The 22,154-nt window shown below is 47.4% G+C and overlaps 1 protein-coding gene across 1 annotated transcript in view; it reads right to left on the bottom strand.

The window, feature by feature from the left end:
- B4GALT1 (beta-1,4-galactosyltransferase 1) overlaps positions 1-22,154 on the bottom strand; it is a 63,648-nt gene that overhangs the window by 6,732 nt on the left and 34,762 nt on the right. Inside the window, exons 2-3 of the mRNA XM_024203072.2 lie at positions 13,112-13,347; positions 769-956 (exon numbers count right to left, since the gene is read on the bottom strand). Coding sequence (XP_024058840.1) covers positions 769-956; positions 13,112-13,347 — 424 coding nt within the window. The remainder of the gene's footprint in view (positions 1-768; positions 957-13,111; positions 13,348-22,154) is intronic.

Raw genomic sequence — 22,154 nt, forward strand, 5'->3', positions numbered from 1 at the left:
TGTGTGTGTGTGTGTGTGTGTGTGTGTGTGTGTGTGTGTGTGTGTGTCACAGACACATTTAGCATTTCTCTTTTGGTGCTGTCTTCCCTGATCACTCACCCACCATAACCACAATGCCTCAGCCCATATGTTAATGGCTGAAAATTCTACCACGCCGCCATTTCTAGTGGCACATATCCGTGGGGTTTCCCTGTCAGACAAGTCATGATGAATAAGCTGATGATATGGCCAAGAAGATCATATCCTTGTCCCCAAGAGCAGGCATGGTGACTGTTGGTCGGCAAGGGACACTCTCTCCTCACAGCAGAGCGTTATTGCGATTTTCCAATATCCCAGGGGTAGCCATTCTGGAAAACCTCCTGGCCCAGAAATCCTGACAAACTCTGCTAACACAATGCTAAATACACAGGGCCAAATTCACCCGGGACTTAGGTAGGAGCAACCCCACTGCCTTAAATGGAGACACAACGGCATTTACTGGTTGCTTTAATGGATAAAGGATAAGATGAGCACAAAAAATCTGAAAAAGATCAGCTTCTATTTTTTCCTACTCCTGTGACTGATATTTGAAAACTTAAGAACAGTTATTTAATCTCTCCTGCACACAAACCTTTTGGTCCAGTCCTACACTGTGACAAATTGCAGCTAGGAGTGATTTTTCCAGGCCTTCAATATGAGGTTTATACTGGAGATGCTGCCACTCTGCCATGGGCATGGAAGGTTAAAATACAGATGAGTAACAAACAGTCCATTGAAAAGAGCTCTCACCGAAATCCAAACTTATCCATCGATACAGAAAGGTGCCGTGGCTGGCTGTAACACTTGTAGATGTTCCTGTCGTCCATTGGAATTAGGTCTACGTCACTAAATACAAAGCAACCATAGTCATATTCTTTCAAAGCTTCTTCGAAGCCTACGTTCAGAAGTTTAGCACGATTAAAGGTTTCTTCTCCACCCTAATTTAAAACAAATAAAAACAATTAAGCACCTTAAGGAGGTTAGTATACACTGTCCATTTCTTACCTGTTACCAAGTGTCCCATCTGTCACACTGGACCTGCACCGCCACCAACAGAGTCCAAGTCCCCCTGAGCCCTCACAGCATGGGTGATGGAATACGACTAGCACTACAACCCATCTAAAGAGCTTGACACTGATGCCCCAAAACTCCTTTGTCCAAATGCTGTATTTTCTGGGCAGCTGAATCTATGTGTAGCAGTTCAGAGACATGTGGGGAAGCTGAAATGGTAGACAACACAATAACCAGAGTTGGACAACACTCCATTTGTCATGCCAGTTACTGGCACATGAGATCCTAGAAGCACAGGTCATCCCCACTTCACTCTCTACACCACCCCATCGCACAGGTGAACCCCATCAACCTTGTGTGGGCATTAGAGGGGAGGTGATCTATGAAATCTCCCTAGCTCTGCACCGGACACTGCCTTCATGTACAGAATGTGACCCAGCAGAGGTATCTTGTGGTATCTCAAATTAAACAAGTGACCTTCCTTTCTAATGTTCAGCTCGTACTAAAAACCCTCCTCAGGTGAGGCGTTTGGGCAGAATCTCAGAAAAGCGCCTCTTGGTTTGAGTGGGAGGAGGTGTTTTGGGAAAAGGCTAGTGGTTCTAGGAAGCACATGAAAGAACAACCATTTCTCTTCACAGAGGAGATAGCTACTAGGGTGTGAAACCTCTCCCCAGGCCTCAGAGGTGCTTATACACTCTGGTGAAGACTGGGTTACTAAAGGGGGTGAGAGGAAGGATGGCTTTGTGGTGAAGACACTGCGTTCTCTCCTGGCTCTGCCCTATTGGACTCTGGGCACATCACCAAAGCCAGCTCAGCAAAGCACTCATTCACGTGCTTCCTCTGAGCACACACATGCTTAATGAGAGTGAGCCATGTGCTTAGAGTGAAGTTCTTTGCTGGAGAGGGATGGGAGTGTAAACACATTCAGAAATGCTTTGCTGACGTGGGGCTGAGGCCATATCTACACAAGGAGTGTGCTACCAGCCTAGGAATACCGGTATGCTGTACTGGCCACGTGCCCCTAGTGTGCAGACAGCTATACTGGAAAAGCTACTTTTGTACCGGTTACGGTAAAAGCCAAACAAGCTAAGCTAGTTTGCCGGTATAACTGTATTATACGTGGGGCTTCTGCCAGCCAGGGATCACGCCCCTTCACATCCCTGACCAACGGATGTGTGCTGGCAGAAGTCTGTAGCGTGGACCTGGCCTTAGCAAGCGCACCCTATAGAGGGGACCGGCGAGGTATCTCCTGACAGTGCCTCCCAGGGGCATTGTGAGGAGAATACCACCAGCTCTTGGCACTATGGTGATAAGCATCTAGGAAAAGCCTGTACAGTACAGCAGACAACTCCTTCAGCTGGGGTCTAAACATGGACACCAGCTGGGGTGGGAGCCTCTGGCGCTGCCCCACACCTTACCGCCATCCATCTAAGAGTCTGAGATGATTGCTTGGCTACACACACAAGCATCACTTCCAAAAGAACAATATCTTCATTAATGATCTGGAGGATGGCGTGGATTGCACCCTCAGCAAGTTTGCAGATGACACTAAACTGGGAGGAGTGGTAGATACGCTGGAGGGTAGAGATAGGATACAGAGGGACCTAGACAAATTGGAGGACTGGGCCAAAAGAAATCTGATGAGGTTCAACAAGGACAAGTGCAGAGTCCTGCACTTAGAACAGAAGAATCCCATGCACTGCTACAGACTAGGGACCGAGTGGCTAGGCAGCAGTTCTGCAGAAAAGGACCTAGGGGTCACAGTGGATGAGAAGCTGGATGAGAGTCAACAGAGTGCCCTTGTTGCCAAGAAGGCTAACGGCATTTTGGGCTGTATAAGTAGGGGCATTGCCAGCAGATCGAGGGACATGATCATTCCCCTCTATTCAGCATTGGTGAGGCCTCATCTGGAGTACTGTGTCCAGTTTTGGGCCCCACACTACAAGAAGAGGAAGAGGGATAGCTCAGTGGTTTGAGCATTGCCCTGCTAAACCCAGGGTTGCGAGTTCAATCCTCGAGGGGGCGATTTAGGGATCTGGGGCAAAAATCTGTCTGGGGATTGGTCCTGCTTTGAGCAGGGGGTTGGACTAGATGATCTGAGGTCCCTTCCAACCCTGGTATTCTATGATTCGGCTGGGACACGGGAGTTCTCAATCGGGTCAGACCACCCCTACCAGTGCAAGCTTGAACTGGCATCTGCTCAGCTGGCCGAGCACATCCATGCCAGGGACACAGACAGCAAGCATTTCATCCATTTGGTGTTTTCCCCTCTATGCTTTACGCCTAGACTCTCTCGATGTAGATTCAGACAGGTCTGTGGACCCTAGAGGCAGCAGCTGTTTCTGTGATGGGACTGTTATTACAGCCAGACTCCTGTGACTCAGACACAGCCCTTGGCTTTGCTGCAGCTTGGAGGACTGTAGGCTGTGATCCACAAGCCCTAGCAGGCTAAAATGCACTTGTGCATGGTCCATGGAGAGTTGTCTAGGCACATGGTGCTGGGTCCTCCTCATTTCCAGTGGCTAAAATCTACCCAGCCCTTTCCCGGTGGGATGGGTCCCTCCCATAGGCAACTGCTGTACTTGCCACAGGGACATTGTGTGACTGTGAATGGGGGGGGGGGGGGAGAGGAAGAGAGCTGTTTGAGCATTAATGGGAGGGGAAGCCATTCACAAGACACGATCCCTGCTATGGAAAAGCTTCTGAACCCCCATCCCAACAAGGACGTAGCCAGGGTGTTACAGCTGCGATCAGAACAGAAAGGAGCACACTGAGGTTTTTTGTGTGTATTTGTTGTTAAAAAGGGCTGTGTGTTTCTCAACTGGTCACAAATTAGAAGCACTGTCAGGGCTGGAGTAACTGAGATTTAAATTTCCCAGTATCCCACGAGCTGCTGAAGGGTTTAGCCTCATACTAATCCCAACGCTTTCAAAAGGAAAAATACAGAAGTAGGAAATTCACTGTGTTTTGTACTCTCTCTCCTGATTTATTTTTGTGGCGGATGGTGGGAGGAGGCTTGATAAAAGCAGAATTAAAAAATCAGGACCAGATTCTAATACCCTTTCTCTGGTTTAGTATCACCTTGCTCTATGAGTGCTCTCCTTGGCTTCAATGGTACCATTCAGTGTAACGAAGGCTATCAAAGCCGGGCCCTGAATCTGTACTAAAATAAATAAATAAATATCCTCTTCCTCTTGGCAAAAGAAACATCACCCCCTAGGGGAATGCCACTGTGCCCTGGGTTCAGCCAGCTGTTATTGTGTAGCTAGTTTCCACTCGCAGTGTTTGCAACGTGTCTGTGTGGGGCTCTGTTAGCCCCACTGAGACCTAGCTTCCAGCCGCAGCACATTCGGTTACTTCTGACGTTTAAGCAGGAGGCAAACAGCTGGCACTCTTGCTAACGTAACAATCTGTGCTGATTTATTTGCCTGTCCTCTGGTTATGCAAACCAATTCAGATCTGAAGGTCGATAGGCAGCGAGCACCTGTGCAGAATGTGTCACCATGCAAACCTCAAAGGGAGTGCCTTTTCCCTTTTCCATGCATAGAACGGACCATCCCAGCGGGTCTCAGCAGCACACACAAGGCGGATTCACAACCAGGCAAGTGGGTAACCCTTCGTATACAGGGCAGAAAGTTGGCAGCCTGATGAAAACAAAGACTTCCCCTTCTTCATCACCTTAGGACTTAGAACTTGCCGAGCCAAACTGAACAAGAAGTGCTGTCCGTGTTAATGCCCTGTCAATTAACATGAGAGAGGCAAATCTGTACCAAGAGAATCCCTCAGATGGTAGAGTGGTCATTCACATGGTGGAGACTGAGGCCAAAAACAGAAGAGTTAGAGAAGAAATCCCTTTTGCTTCTGTGACTCAGCTACCCCCAGACAAACTGCTTGATACTTGATCTAGCTGTGGCTTGTACAGACTGCAGTGAGGGATCTAGAGCCATTTGTCTCACCCATGGAGGCTGCAATGCTAATTCTGTGGGGCCTATCAAATAGCTAACTTCCACAGCCCCACACATGCACCCCACCATGCCAGAAGAGAACATTGCACTTTGACCAGACAGGAAATATGGCCCAACTGAACCCCGTGCATTAATCTATCACAACCCTTGAGGCTCTACCCTCTACATGGAGACCACTAACAAAGGAGCAGCAGCAGGCTCTCACCGAGGAAGGGGCAACTGTAGTTAGACCTTCAGGGCCCTGTAGATGTGCAGAGAACACCTTCGCTTCTTTGTCACTTCAGGAAGAAGAGCACCCTGTAATTAAGGTGGGCAATTCTGCCATCCCTGTCACAGCAGAGGGAAGGAAAGGAGCCCCCAGAAAACTCCTCTTCCCTGCTTGGTGGCAGGTTGGAAGCCTATCTAGCTCAGAGAGGGGAGTGCAGTCAGACTAGACTCAGACCGGTGGCGTTCTATGGGAGCAGCTCTGCTGGAGAAACTGGAGTTACCTGCTCTGAAAGTCTTAGAAGCAAGCTGTGATCTGAAGCTCCTGGATGGGCCCAAGGGCAGGGAGGCCAGCCTCTGTCCCATGGGCTCTGAAGGCTGTTGCCAACTGCCAGCATGGCGAAGCCTTTGAAGGAAAGCAACAGGAGGCTTCATTTTGTTTAGAAAAACCTCTTCTAAGCCAGGAAATACCAGCTGCCCGTAATACTGTCCCGCAGTGGGGAAGTGGCACAGAGCATGCAGAGCTGTCAGACACTGGGAAGGAACCAGCAATCCCCCTGTGGGACATGAACTGAGTTATAATTGCCATCTTCAGCCTCGGATGTCCACTGAAAGTAGGAAGCACAACATGTACCTCCCAGGTTCCCGTTTCTGCACAGCACCCCCTTCTGGGGTATGTATACATTACACACTACGCCCAGGTTCTGACTCAGATTTGAGCCTAAGACCCCACACCAATCAGTCTGCCCCGGGTCAGCAAGCACTCAGGACCCAAATCCTAGAACCCTGCTGGGGAGGGGCGGGGGCGTCAGTGCCCAAGTACCACTGTGACTTGGGTCCAAGCCCTGTGCTTTGGCAGTGTGGACACAGCTCAGAAGGGCTGCATAGGGCAGTGTGGATGCGCTAGCACAGCTGAGACACCTGGGTCTAGCAACTGTAAATGCAGCTTTGCAATGCAGTGCGGTGGCTCGAGTGCGGGTGTGGAAACACACGAGCTGGGTTTACAATGCAGTGTAGATGAACTCTAGAGCTCGGAGGAGATGGCAGCACCTGTGGGAGAGGGTAAGGCTCTGGGCACCGGGCTTACTGCAGGGGTGACACAGATCCCCTCAGTGTGGCAGGGGGCATGCCTGTGTTACACATTAACACGAGGGGTTAGAGAAGTCTTGGGGAATTGGACATCCGACTCCCATTGGCCGTCTATGGGGTTTGGACGTCTAGCCCCTTTGATGCGTCTGGAAATCCAGCCTACCATCTCTGCTGACCCCCCCAGGAGCACCTGGCAGGATTCCACAGACCCCTACGCTGCAGCTTACTTCCCACACAAAGGGACCAGTGGAAGCCTCCAAACGCATTTGAAACCCACCTACCTTGGGTTTGGAGGCAGGTTTCAGAGGGGGAAGGCTAACATACTGCGCCTACTGCTCCCTTCTCGTAGCTCCACGGCTGAGGGGGCAGCATGGGGAGTGCAGGGTACTCGTCCCTGAACACCGAAGCAGCCTGATCGCCACGTTACCAACGGTGCTTCGTCACCAGCAGCACAGGGAGAGACATTTTGGACAGGACTGTGACAGGCCTGCTTGCGTGCAAGTGTCTGTGGGATCATGGCCTTAACGCTTAGGTGCCTAACTCCCCAACAGACATAAGAACGGCCATATTGGGTCAGACCAATAGTCCATCGAGCCCAGTATCCTCTCTTCCAACAGTGGCTGGTGCCAGGTGCCCCAAAGGGAATGAACAGAACAGTTAATCATCAAGTGATCCATCCCCTGGCGCCTATTCCCAGCTTCTGGCAGTCAGAGGCTAGGGACACCCACAGCATGGGGTTGTGTCCCTGCCAATCCTGGCTAATAGCCATTGATGGACCTGTCCTCCATGAACTGATCTAATTCTGTTTTGAACACTGTTATAGTCTGGAGCACATGACTTATGAGGAGAGGCTGAGGGAACTGGGATTGTTTAGTCTGCAGAAGAGGAGAATGAGGGGGGATTTGATAGCTGCTTTCAACTACCTGAAAGGGGGTTCCAAAGAGGATGGATCTAGACTGTTCTCAGTGATACCTGATGACAGAACAAGGAGTAATGGTCTCAAGTTGCAGTGGGGAAGATTTAGGTTGGACATTAGGAAAAACTTTTTCACTAGGAGGGTGGTGAAGCACTGGAATGGGTTACCTAGGGAGGTGGTGGAATCTCCTTCCTTAGAGGTTTTTAAGGTCAGGCTTGACAAAGCCCTGGCTGGGATGATTTAGTTGGGAATTGGTCCTGCTTTGAGCAGGGGGTTGGACTAGATGACCTCCTGAGGTCCCTTCCAACCCTGATATTCTATGATTCTATGATTGGCTTTCACAACATCCTCTGGCAAGGAGTTCCACAGGTTGACTGTGCGTTGTGTGAAGAAATACTTCCTTTTATTTGTTTTAAACCTGCTGCCAATTAATTTCATTGGGTGATCCCTAGTTCTTGTGTTCGGTGAAGGGGCAAATAACATTTCCTATTCACTTTCTCCACACCAGTCATGATTTTACAGACTTCTATCATATCTCCCCCTTAGTTGGCTCTTTTCTAAGCTGAACAGTCCCAGTCTTTTTAATCTCTCCTCATATGGAAGCTGTTCCATGCCCCTAATCACTTTTGTTGCCCTTCTCCTTACCTTTTCCAGTTCCAATAGATCTTCTTTGAGATGGGGCGACCACATCTGCACACAGTATTCAAGATGTGGGTGTACCATGGATTTATATAGAGGCAATATGATATTTTCTGTCTTATTATCTATCCTTTTCTTAATGATTCCCAACATTCTGTTTGCTTTTTTGACTGCCGCTGCACACTGAGCCAATGTTTTCAGAGAACTATCTCCCAGACACTTCTTTGAAAGCCCCAGTCTAAATCTACATGTATTTGATTACTTCTCTAGGACTGCTGCAGCATCCAACGTGTTTCTAGTCCACACTGGACGTTATTCACTAGGAATATTATTGACTCTTCAGGCCCTGGTGCCATGCAGCCAGCAGTAGCCACAACATTGCTGCAGTGAGTAAAATAATTCCTTAACAGAAAACACCAGGAACAGAGCGTGGCGCTGAAATGTCTGTTATTTGACTCGCAGCTGGAGGTGCGTGCTGCCCGCTGAGCAGGCCATCGGCAGAATGCAGGGAATGGAGTGCCGTGGACACTTACAGGCCACACAGTTGTCAGCTGCTTTCCAGATCGAAGGTGAGGAGATTAAGGAATAACCAGCTGTTGCGGGTGCCTTGCACAACTGCCTTCCGGCACACATGCAAAAGAGAGCAATTGGCGTTGCTCCCAACAGAAGGTCAGGGCTGTTCTGAGCAGCCTCCTCACAGGAGACTCTGTTATTTTTCTTCTCAGTACCCACAGGAGATCATAGAAACAACAGCATCTGCCTCTGCTGTACACTAACCCACAAGCAGAGTGACCCAGCAAGCTGGCAAATAGGAGCTAGGCAGCATTTCTTTTTATTCTTTCAAAAACACAGCCCAGCAGCTCCATCCTGCCCTGTGAAATAACATGTAAAAACACAACACCCACACATGAGCACAGTCAGATACCACACAATGTATCACACATGCAATCATAGGACATAGCCAGGGCCAGTGGGAAATTGCTGGAAAAACAACTGAAATTTGCAGGGAATTTTCTAATCCTCCCCAATCCCTCTACCCACTTTAGTAACATAATGTGACACTCACAGCCATGTGCACAGTCAAGTTGCTAAAGAGAACCCTCTTTTTAAAAACTTTGTAAGTGCATATATCAGGGTGAATGTGTTAGCAGGGGTAACTGTGGATGTAGCTACACCCAGCAGCCAAGTCAAGTGAGGGCTCTAGGAGGGGAAGGCTGGTTCAGTGGCTGAGGTGCTAACCTGGGACTCAGGAGACCCAGGTTCAATTCCCTGCTCTACCACACACTCCCTGTGTGATCATGGGGAAGTTCCTCATCTACAGCAATGGGGATAACAGCATTGCTCTGCCTCCCAGGGGGGCAGGAGGATAAACTCAGTACAGACTGGGAGGAGCCAAGTAATGGGACAGGAGAATTATGTAGGGAACAAATAAGCAGAGTTCCCATCCTGGAGAGAGTGACTGAGATGACACCCAAACTGGTCACTTGAGTTTTACCTGGGAAGAATTTGCCCCAATGTTTTTAAAGACTGCTTCGTCCCCAGGAATGTGGACACCAAAGGAGGAAAGTGGTTACAGGGAACGGATGGTCATCTCACTCACAGGCCTACTGGTGCATTCTACAACTCCTGGAGTGCCTATCCCATAATGCCCAGGGGCATTCTAAACATGAGGTATGGCATTGTGGGATGTAGTTTGGAGGACCAGCTAAGCTGGTGGGGCAGTGGCACTTGTGGCTTCCATTGTTGTCTGGGCTGGGTCAGGTAGACCTGACCTGAAGACCTCATCTCAGGTGTTGCAACACATTGTGACCAGTGCTTGTTGATTACGTGGCATGACTGTTGTTTGCAGATGCAAAACATTAGAGGGATCTTGCAAGCTCCAGCTGTCCTAATCAATTGTTCATTGTAACATCTTTTTTATCTCCCACAAGCAAGGCACAGCTGCAGGTTTATTTCTTAGATTACCCATTTTAATAGATGTTGGCATGTTAATGGCCCAAATTAAGTTAACACTTAATTGAGGAGAACAGGCCAAAGGTCAGGTTCACAAATGTGTTGATGGTATTTGTTCCACTGAAGATAGGTGATTGCCTCATTAACTGGGGTTGGCAGAAATGTATCCATTTACATCAGGAGGAATTAAAAAAAAAAAAAAAAAAAAGACTAGATTTTAAAAAACAACAGACCATAAAATTGCTGCTCTGCATCCCCCCCACCCCCGCTCATGTTTTCCACTGGCTCTGGTTATACCCCAGGCACTTTACAAATACCGTTTTTCTGACTTCAGTCCAGCATTAATGTGGCGCATTTCAGACAGCCAAGAATTGAATGGTGAAGATGCAATGGATTCATGCCTGAATTGCATTGCACTGAAAGGAAGAAGTTTGACATTACCAGTGCAGCAGCAGTAAGGGTCAGCGCTCCTCTCTCTTTCTATGAGATGTAGAGTACAGAAGAGCACGTAGGTGGAGTGCAAGAATCAGATCACACAGTAATTTTCCTTGCTTCAGTGACTGCTTTGCTATAGACACGATTAACAAGTAAAGGTAAAATTTCCCCACTAGAAGGAAAAAAAAAGAAAGAAAAAAAAAAAGGAAGGATGGATGCAAAGGGAAGGACAGACAAGAAAAAGAGAAAAGCAATTGTCAAGACAGCAGAGAAATAAGAACGTTTTCCTCCTCTACTTCTGTCAGAGCACCCACATTTCTGTAACCGCCCCTGACGCAGCTTTCCTCTCGCCCCCACGGAGGGTGGCGGCTGGCTTAGTGCCACTGACAGTTCTCAATGTTACCGACAATGTTTCAGAGATGTGCAGAACATGTTTAGACTTCAGCACTGGAGAAGGCAAACATTTTAGCTGCAAATTAGGTCACGTCAGTTACTACAGATAATCATTGCCCTCCCTTGTCAAGGAGATACTTGCAGAAGAATGAACTGTACCTCTCTAGGGTCTGTATACTCAGTATATTGGCACCATGTCTGTTTAACTCTTCGGCAAGGGGGCATATTTTAAAAGACTGACTAGATAATTTTTGTGCAGGTTAATTTTAGAGCATGTAACAAATACCCTATGATATAGTTCAGTCCCCATGACCAGGCAGTGCTCGCCTTCATTGCCAGGCTCTAACCACTGGAGATTAGTCCCAGCGGTGCTATCACCACTGTGATGTGGATATCCACTCACTAGCAACTAGCCCAAGGCCACAAGTCATTTTTCAAAGGCCCCTGAAAAGCTATCATATGATAGGAGATATTTACAGTGAGCAGTAACCCCAGTCATAGGACTGAAATCCCATATTTTAAACAAGATCCTGCACACCCTAACATTTAACATATGAAACTTAGAGCAACCAGTGACCATTTATTAGAAACGGCCACACACCACTAACTTATGACTTTCCAAGTTATGCAAATGTTCCCAACTTGTGAAACTAGCATGTTGGGTGAGAGGAGCATTCTGGTGGGAGGAAGTACAGAACGCAGAGGCATCCAGCTTCGTCCCCACCCCCACACGTGTGTTTTCAATGGGGATTTTACCAGAACACTAGTATCACTATATGGGCAAACAAAATATATGCATGTACACAGTGGATCCTTAGTGCATCAAAATAGCATCTTCAGGAGCTAGGGGTGGCTGGGTATTTACGCCACCATTTGTGAGAGGCGTGTGGTCTGGAGAGCTGCACTCTAAATGGTCATTTCTGCTATGCTGCAAAGGGGGTCTGCAGAGCAACTTCAGGGCTAACATTTAGTGTAGTTAGTCGAGCATGTTGTTACCAGCTGTAGGAAAGCTGATTCCATCACCACTATGGTCTGATATAGAAGCAAAAATGATTTGAGGGGGATTAATGACGGTACATTATAATCCAAGCTAAAATAATCTGTTCTTTGCAGTTGCATATCGTCTGTAAATAGAGCACTCTGCCACCACAGAAACATGAACAAAGTCATATCAAGCACAGCAGGTAAGTATTAACATTCCTTAGGGGAGTATTTACCATTAGTATAAATACCTAGCAATCCATTTCCTGAGGCAGAGAGAAAAGTTCAAACCTTTCTGCTGCACCTGAACATACCAACTGATCTTGACTTTAGATACCATCCATTGTTGTTTGCAGTGTTGTCGTAGCCAGGTTGATCCCACAGTATTAGAGAGACAAGGTGGGCAAGGTAAAGCTGATCCGATAAAAGATATTACTTCACCCACCTTGTCTCTCTTGACTCTAGAAACAGCTATGCTCCAGGGAGCGTGCTGCCTTTCAGCATTGCACAGGGCTAGGATCCAAAACTAGACAGAGATGCTGTGTTAATATCTATGTGCCAGATACTCAGAGAGACTTCACTGGCACCCTTCGGAGTGATAGAGGTGCCCTTTCATCACAACTAATGCATTTTTCTTAACTTGTTAAGCTTCTCAATGTGTGCACAACAGCCAATTTTTTTTGGAATCATGGCATATGCTCAAGCCAGTCATGTTGTTTGGAGAGGGACATAGGCAGGGCTAAAAGGCAAATACACCTCTACCTCGACATAACGCTGTCCTTGGGAGCCAAAAAATCTTAACCGCGTTATAGGTGAAACCGCGTTATATCGAACTTGCTTTGATCCACCGGAGTGCGCAGCCCTGCCCCCCCGGAGCACTGCTTTACCGCGTTATATCCGAATTCGTGTTATATCGGGTCGCATTATATTGGGGTAGAGGTGTATATTGGAAGTAATGCCAGTAATTTTTTCTATTCCATTTACTTGAAATGGACTTGTCTACATCTATAAGAGATCTATGTTCTATCCACATGCAGGACAGTTAGTGCACTGTTCCTATTAGTGTTACTGGGGGTTATCTGGGCATCTGGCCTGCATCATACAGGCGGTCAGACTAGGGATCTGATGATCCCTTCTGGCCTCGGAATCTAGAACTGAAAGTCCTGCACAAGTTGGTGATAAGTGTATCCTGGTGGAAATAAGATGAGACTCTATTACTAAAAGTTCTCTTCAAAGTGGCTACTTAAGTAGAAGTTACTCGCAAGGAATTTGCCTAATTTGAGAACTGGATCTCAGTTTATTTTTCTAAAGCTATAAAAGCAACTAGCAGAAGTGTTTGGATTTGTTTGCAGATTATGCAGTGAAGATTCCCGACTCTTCACTCTTTCATTTTGTGCATTAATCTTCTCAACCAGCAAGTTGGTTACTGAGTATAAGCCAACTGCACCTTTGCACGGAAGTATTATAGCCATTATTCTGTGAACGTATGCACGTTCCAAGTCCTTACCTGATTGATGACATACACTCCATAGTCAAGCTGTTGCCTTTGAAGGATTGGGTGGAGATAATACAGCCAGTACTTCAGATGCTCATCACGGTTCCTGAATGGTATGATGATTGCTACTTTCTGAAGTGCTTTACAGTCTTTTGGAGCATATCGGCCTCCTTCTCTCACTTCAGGGTTTATCTTCTCAACTTCCTCAAGATTCACAGGCTGGGAAAATTCCACATGCAGTGCACCAACTGGAAAGGACCATGACAGACAGTGAGTATGCAGATTCCAAAAGACCCATACAATTCTCTGTAAAGGTTTGAAGAAACACATTTCTTTTATAACCAAGGATGGGGACATGGGTGGAGGAGGGGGTTTGGATCTGAATAAAATCCTATGAACATGAAAAACTGCCCTCTTAACCAAGCACAACAAAACCAGCTGCACAATACAGGAGCAGCGTGAGACCCTGCCCCACTCAGGGAAGACTCACACGTCAATGTGCTTTGGATCAGGCCTCAAATTTGTATCGGATATTTACTGGGTCTGAAAGTTCTCAGACCTGCCATAGGACACTGGGTCCTACATGGAATAACAACCCAGCATGCATTCTGCTGTCGGCACACCCTGATACCAGCCCGAGGAGAGAACACACACTCCACTTAATTGCTACCCCGCAATATAGTGCGGGTCTTACATGGTTTAAAAACAATCTCCTTACTCCAAGGACTAAACACATGCAAAATTAACAAAACCCCCTTTTTGCTAAGAATACCCACAGAGCAACTGAAAGTACACCCACCTTTGAAGTTCCTGTTCTAGAAACAGGAAACAAAGCCATATTTGCATTTAGGTTGGCAACTTCAGTGCTTGGTTTCAGTAGAATAGGTTTGGAAAGTGCCACTGTCGTCTTCCCTGAAGCAGGGGTTTCAAACTGAGGGGCTCATAGGAAAACATGGCTATTGTATTACTGTTACTTCAAATAAGGCCGCACATAGCTCAGAATGGCGGCTGAACCCCATGGGAACAAGCCAGTCACAGAGGGCATGACCCCCACGGCAGGGGCTGGTCAAAGGCTCTGAATAAAAGGGTGTGTGTTGGGGGGAGGCAGGGGAGAGACTGAAAATGGGTAATAACTAACGAAGAAAAGTATCCCGACAACAAAAACCAGGCTGCATACTCTGCCAGTCCCCCCTTGCGAGGGTGCTGTGCACTCCTCAGCACAGAGGCCCGTCCTGGGACTGAGGCTGGGGTTGACCCCTCAGTGCAGTTGTGGGTGCCCTGGGGAAAACTCAGTCAGCTCAACTGGTGCAGACCCTGGCCTGTCCTTCTCTGCACTGTGACACATTACCACAGTCCAGCAGGATTTTGAACCATTGTGTTTGCCAACATGCTGCTCACCAGACCTTGCAGCCGGCGCAGAAAAGGACCCATCATGTTCAGTGTTGTGCCAGTTACACCCTAATGTGCTGCCAAGTCAGGGCTACTCCTGAGCCCAGACAAGGCCTCAGACACCCTACACAGCAATGGTGTCATCAAAACGACAGGGTGGGGGCACCAGCCAAGTCTGCAGCCGCATACTGGAGAAGATGGATTATTTTTCGTCGGGCGGTTTCTCCGTAGCAGCTCTCTGCTCTGAGTCAGTCCTGCCCATTCTAAAACAGATGCAGGGGAAATCCGGCAACCTCTCCAAAGCGTGAGAGCAGCCCAGGGAGTAGGAGCCCCCAGTAACAGAGGAAAAAGTCCCTTGGGGGCTGCCCCGGACCCCTCAGCGTGGTGTTCTTTGACAGGAGCACCTGGCAGGCCTAGACTAAGGCGCAGAGCACCGTGAGCGGAGCGTCAGCGGGCTGTTTGCTTTAAAGGAAGAATTCAGAAAATGTCAGCTCTTCCATCTGACGGTGTAAACACACCGCGGAATGGGGCTCAGCTTTAGCTAAACCCTATTGGCATGTCCTTCAATTTAATCATTTAAAGGCCATCTGCACTTCATCCAAAGCACATATGTTTTTTTGGAGAGATGTTAGGTTCAATTCACATTTGGATGAGCACAATACCAGACCTGCTATGTACACACACCTCCACACACCCCTTTTTCATCCCAAGATTTAATTTAATAAGTGAGAGCTCCATGCCCACGCTCACCAGCACGTGCTGGCACAGGGGAAAGCACTCAGACTGTGCACAGCTGGGGAAATTACTACAGACCAAAGCTCATCCTCACAAAGCATCTTCATTAGATGTATAGAGCGTGACTGGTAAGGAGAAAGGGCATGGTTTTCAGAGATAAATACAGATAAGTAGCTGTTACAGTGAGTTTTCTCTATATTTACATTAATGCACCATTCATGTATAGGGATATCACAACAATATGACTTTAGTTCTGGCCTGTGGCCTTTTTCTTGCTTATTGAACTACAAGGAGTTACTTCTGCTTCAGGCTATACTCCTACAGCCAGTGCCATGCAAGGGGTGATGGGGTCAGGGTGGGGATTGTCAATACTGTCCTTGAGCCAGCAAGGTCTCTGTAACAGGGCATCTCACCCCTTCAGGGCTGGGGCTAGCCAACTCATTACACACACACACTTTGGCATACCTACCTCCTTGCTCAGTGCTGTGAAAAATCCACACCCTCCCCCCCGAGTAACGTACTTACATCGACCTAATGCTCCATGCAGACAGTGCTATGTTGGCGGGAGAGCTTTTCCCCACTGATAGAATCATAGAATATCAGGGTTGGAAGGGACCTCAGGAGGTCATCTAGTCCAACCTCCTACTCAAAGCAGGACCAATTCCCAACTAAATCATCCCAGCCAGGGCTTTGTCAAGCCTGACCTTAAAAACCTCTAAGGAAGGAGATTCCACCACCTCCCTAGGTAACCCATTCCAGTGCTTCACCACCCTCCTAGTGAAAAAGTTTTTCCTAATATCCAACCTAAACCTCCCCCACTGCAACTTGAGACCATTACTCCTTGTTCTGTCATCAGGTACCAATGAGAACAGTCTAGATCCATCCTCTTTGAAACCCCCCTTCAGGTAGTTGAAAGCCTCTATCAAATCCCCCCTCATTCTTCTCTTCTGCAGACTAAACAATCCCAGTTCCCTCAGCCTCTCCTCATAAGTCATGTGCTCCAGCCCCCTAATCATTTTTGTTGCCCTCCGTTGGACTCTTTCCAATTTTTCCACATCCTTCTTGTAGTGTGGGGCCCAAAACTGGACACAGTACTCCAGATGAATAGAGTACTCCTCACCAATGTCGAATAGAGGGGAATGATCACGTCCCTCGATCTGCTGGCAATGCCCCTACTTATACAGCCCAAAATGTCGTTAGCCTTCTTGGCAACAAGGGCACACTGTTGACTCATATCCAGCTTCTCGTCCACTGTAAGCCCTAGGTCCTTTTCTGCAGAACTGCTTCCTAGCCATTCGGTCCCTAGTCTGTAACAGTGAATGCGACTCTTCTGTCCTAAGTGCAGGACTCTGCACTTGTCCTTGTTGAACCTCATCATGTTTCTTTTGGCCCAATCCTCTAATTTGTCTAGGTCCCTCTATATCCTATCCCTACCCTCCAGCGTATCTACCACTCCTCTCAGTTTAGTGTCATCTGCAAACTTGATGAGAGTGCAGTCCACGCCATCCTCCAGATCATTAATGAAGATATTGAACAAAACCGTCCCCAGGACCGACCCTTGGGGCACTCCACTTGAATCCGGCTGCCAACTAGACATGGAGCCGTTGATCACTATCCGTTGAGCCCGACGATCTAGCCAGCTTTCTATCCACCTTATAGTCCATTCATCCAGCCCATACTTCTTTAAATTGCCGGCAGAATACTGTGGGATATAGTTACTCCACCTCCGCGAGAGGCAGTAGCTAAGCCTCTTGTGGAGCTCCTCCATCAGCTCTGAGTGTCTTCATCAAAGCGCTTTGCCGATGCAGCATTAATCCTGCAGACCTGCCCTGAGAGAAGGGGTTCGGCCTGCAAGGGCTGTGGACCAGAGGGCTGAAGGCGGCAGAGCTCCAGCCAGATAAAGCCTGAGAGATTTTGAACTGGGTCCTAGCTCTGGGGTGTCCCTAAGTAAAGGGAGAGAGTGTCTGAACTGGGTTGGGGCCTGGAGGGCCAGCGTGCAAATACTCAATCCATGGGAGCCCAGGAGGGGAAAGCTGTAATTACTGCGGACTGAGAGTTAAGGGACCCGGAAGAGGTGAGAAACTGGAGCAGGGCACCACAGAATGACCTCCACCCAGGAGGCAGCTGGCACCTCTACAGTCTCCAATAAGGAAGATGTCGCTACCTTTACAAAAGATTCTACGGACAGATGGATGACTAGAACACTGTGAAGCACTGTAAATAATTAAACTAAACTGTTCAGTGAAGTGCATGTTGTGATCAGAGATGACCTGTAAAGGGGGGGGGGGGGCACAAGGGGGGGGGCACAATTTAAAGGTTCGGCCAACCCCAGAACAGCTCAAGTCACACACACACACACACCCGTCAGATCCTCCCCCTTACCCTCAGCTTCCCCTCCCGAAAAGCAGCGGCCCCTCCCTGCAGCTCTCAGCTGTTGCTCCTGCCTCTACCGGCAGCAGCTCAGGGGTTCCAACAGCTGCAGCACAGGGAGAGGGCCCAGCTGCACCATGTGACCGAGAGGGGCCAGCAAACACTGACAGAAATCTGGGAGGACCCCCCATGTTGCCTCTGTTGTGATGTTCTAACTTTGCTTTTTGTGCCCGTTCTCTTACGCTCTAGTTCACCAATTCCAGTAATTTACAATGGGTCTTCTCATTCCAGGTGAGGCTAATGGTTATATCACCAGTGCTTTCCGCACAGAAAACACCAGCAGGCTTTACCTGTCCTCAGCAAGAATCAAAAATGGTCCTCTACCTCCCCCCCCATTCTGTATTGTTGTTTAATGGAACATGACACAGGCATGGCTTGATGTTTTTCCTTGCATTTCCCTAAAACGTCTGGGAGGAGAGGGATAGTTAGTTTTCCAGGGTTGAGTGAGAGACCTTAAGAGCATGTCAGTGCCAAAGGGCTCACTGGTATCAGGTAGTAAGTTTCAGCTGGCCTGACCAATTCAGGGTACCCCAACTCACTAGGACTATAATCTGTATTTAAAAGGTGTCATGTAGTATGTAACTGGAAAAACTAATAACTCACCGATCTTCAATATTCTTGCGTGATATACATACGTGGTGTGTGTTAAAAGTTATGGACATATACTGGAATGATGACTAAAATGTGTTTAAGACAGGCGTGTCAGGGAGTTGGTCAACAGGTCTGCCCTAGACAAAGGAACGTTTGCTTCTCTAACCAGCCTAGTCACCAGGTGTCAAACATACAGCTAAGGGTAGCATAAAATCCCTCCTTTACCTGTAAAGGGTTAAGAAGCTCAAAAACCTGGTTGGCACCTGACCAATGAGGGGAGAAGATACTTTCAAATCTGTGGGGGAGGGTTTTTGTTTTGTCTCTCTGTGTGTTCTCTCTGTGTCAGTGAGGAACCAGGGCAGGGAAAATACATCTCCTAAAGCCATATCTGAACTAAGCATCTAAGATTACAAATTGTAAGTAACAGGAAGGAAATGCGTTAGATTATCTTTTGTTTTAGCTTGTGAATTTTCCCTAGGCTAAGAGGGAGGTTTATTCCTGTTGTTTTGTAACTTTAAAGTTCTGCCTAGAGGAGAATCCTCTGTGTTTTGAATCTGATTACCCTGTAAAATTACCTTCCATCCTGACTTTACAGAGGTGCTTCATTTACTTTTTCTTTATAATAAAGTTCTGCTTTTAAGAACCTGATTGGTTTTTAGTGTCCTAAAAACCCAAGGGCTGGTCTGTGCCCACTTTGTTAACCTATTTGGTTGGTATATTATTCTCAAGCCTCCCCAGGAAAGGGGGTGAAAGGGTTTGGGGGAATTTTGGGGGAACAGGAACTCCAAGTGGTCCTTTTCCTCGCATCTTTGTCTAACTCACTTGGTGGTGGCAGCGATACCGTTCCAAGAACAAGGAAGAATTTGTGCCTTGGGGGAGTTTTTAACCTAAGCTGATAGAGATAAGCTTAGGGGGGGGGTCTTTCATGCGGGTCCCCACATCTGTACCCTAGAGTTCAGAGTGGGGAGGGAACCCTGACACCAGGCAAAGACAATAAAGGTCCATTTAGGTAAACAAAGCTATTGAGTTAACAAATGGGGGAGGAAGAGATACCATGGCGTCTACACTCAGCAATAGAGAGAAGCTTGGTCTGAGTTTTACTTTTCGAAGAATCCATTGCAAAGGTTTCCTGATCTATCAAGACAGGGGAGCTGAACCTCAAGTACTAAGCAATTGAGACAGCTGACTTGTCAGGCAGTAATATTGTACACCAAGTGTATTGAGTGAGGTGATTTGTGAAAGCTTATCACACAGTGAGGATAGCAGTGTGAAATGTCTGTTTTAACACTGTCTGAGGAATTACGGATACTCACTGTATTAGGCTTTGCAGTCTATGACCAAACACAGGGAGAAACAGGTTTTCCCCTCCCAACAGGGAGAAGGCAACTACCTACTGGTCTCCAATAAAAGTAAGCTAAGAGTGACCAAAAACAATGGAAGCCCTATTTACATATGAATCAGCAGGGGGATGGGAAGTCCACAGGAGGGGAAGAACAGCATGACATCATCCTGTCTCTTGTAACGAGGTCACCGAATTTTGGAAGAGCTACGCAAGGACAGAAGCCATCTTCGGCATCCCTCACTAGAGAGAAACAAGGGAACAGAGCTCTTGCAAGCTGAGAAAGATGGGTCTTTCAACCAAGGGATGGGAGGGGGTGAGGCATGGAGTCAAGGTCTCTGAAAACTGAATATAGGTGAGAAACCTGCTTAGACAAAGATCTTTCACCTTGGAAGACAAGGGAAACCAGCACCTTGTACTTCTGTGGATAGTCCCGAGTGAGGGAAGTCAGCCATGGCTGGGAAGAAGGAAGACTGGTGAGAGAAATCATCTTGAACCAAGTACCTTGCTAGATTGAGATCTGGTCTACACTACAGACTTACATCAGATTAACTATGTCATTCAGGGGTGCGAAAAATCGACCTCTCTGAATGACGTAGTTATACTGACCTAGCTCCGGGTGTAGACAGTGCTACGTTGATGGCAGAGCTTCTCCCACCAACATAGCTACTGCCTCTCAGTTAGGTGGATTAACTCTGCCAATGGGAGAGCTCTCTCCTGTCGGCACAGAGCATCTTCATTGAAGTTCTGCAGCTGCGCCGATGAGGCGTTTTAAGTGTAGACCTGTCCTAAGGTTTAGACTTTTAGATGCATGCTTTCACTTTTATTTCCTTGTGACCCTTTCTAACTTTGTTTTTACTTGGCATCATTTAACCTACATCCTATTGTTAATAAATTTGTTTTATTTTTACTAGATACGAGCTCCATGCTGTGTTTGCAGGGACGGGTATATTTACTGCCGCTAAGTTGTTAATCTGTAATGTATCTTTGTCTCTTTAAAGGAGCAACAAACTTTATTTTTCTTTAGCTGTCCAGGGCTGGACACTCCTGGGCACACAGTTCTGAGGAAATCTGGGACTGGGAGTGTGTTGGGGTCACCCTGCTGGTGGAAGCCAGAGCGAAGCTGTAGACAGACTGCTGGGGTCAGAGCTGCTGAACCAGGGCTGTCTAGCACACAGATACGCATGACTTGCACACCGGTCAGCTCACAGGGAGCGTCCCAGGCTGTTTGCTACACCATTAATGCATTGTGAGGCACTCAGGGCTGCAAGGCAAGAGGTGACAACCCCTCACTGGTCTGGATTGCACTGTGAACCCTGAGACAAAGTGATTAATGATTAAGCTTTCAATATTTTAAGACTCATCTTACTTTGGCTATTTGAGGATTTTCTTATGAATTTCTCCCATTCTTTCCAGACCTCTGCCAGTTTGCCTCTCTACCCACCAGTTTCTCCAGTACATAGTGCTGAAGCAAACTCCTTGAGCATGAGTGGAGCCTGCAGACTTGGGCTGGTTTATAGCGAAGCTTCTAGAATGAAAAGCAGCTTGTAACAAGAGTTAAACAGGATAAGCAGGAAGAAGGAGAGCAGGTGAATACGTGACAAGTTTGTGTCAGTACATGACACAGCACCCATGGGTGACTCTCTGACATCCTGGACAGGAGTCACCTTGTATTCTACTGCACCTCTCCTGAGTGAACTGGCTCTCCACATGTTTGTCATACATGCCCAGTCTCTAAACAACGTGTACTCCCACGTACTCGATGCATACAAAATACACAGTTAACACTTACCCAGAAGTGGCTTTATTGCTTAATTGGCAGCTATATTTCCTATTGTGACATCAGCCACAACGCACAGCCAAGCCTCTGGGTAGGGAAAAAGGATTTCCCAAGAATTCTAGTAGAATTTCCTCATACTGACTGTGTTCTCAGAATAGCTTCTGCCACCAACCTCTTCTGCATACTTTATTTGAACTCTTTCATTCAGTGTTACCTAGAACCCATTTCACACATGATTCATTCTCTCTCTCTCACCCTCCCCTCCCCATCTGACTAGCACAGATGCAGAATCCACCTCAATCAGGGCCCAACCACTCCTCCTCTCACACACTGCTATTGTGGTGGTTTTCAAGGTTGGTCTCATGGATTCACCTACTCCTCATTACCCCTAAATGTGGGTCCATTAGGATGAAACGCAGAGCAATAAAGCAATCATAAGGTCAATATTAAGGAAATGCCTAGCTATTTTCACTTAAAACTAGGTGGTATATCAGGCTACAGTTCATCCAGACATTTGGGAGAAGGGGGGGAGGGGAGATAAAACCACTTAAACCACCCACTCCACCCCAAGAATCAGTATTGTGTATTGCGTCTTTCCTATGTGTTCAGGTGGCTCTTCTGCTGTGCTGCTCCAGGAGTTATAATTAGGATACTTGGTATTATGAATCCCTGCAGCATAAGGCCTGCTGCTAAGTCTCGTCACAAGCATACCACAAAGGATCACTGACATCACACCAGCACTTTTATTAAATCAAAGGTAACCACATAGGCCCCAGTTCTGCAAACATATG

This window comes from Terrapene carolina, unplaced genomic scaffold, assembly GCF_002925995.2.
Source record: "Terrapene carolina triunguis isolate 2854851 unplaced genomic scaffold, T_m_triunguis-2.0 Scaffold94, whole genome shotgun sequence".
In the NCBI taxonomy this organism is placed as follows: Eukaryota; Metazoa; Chordata; order Testudines; family Emydidae; genus Terrapene; species Terrapene triunguis.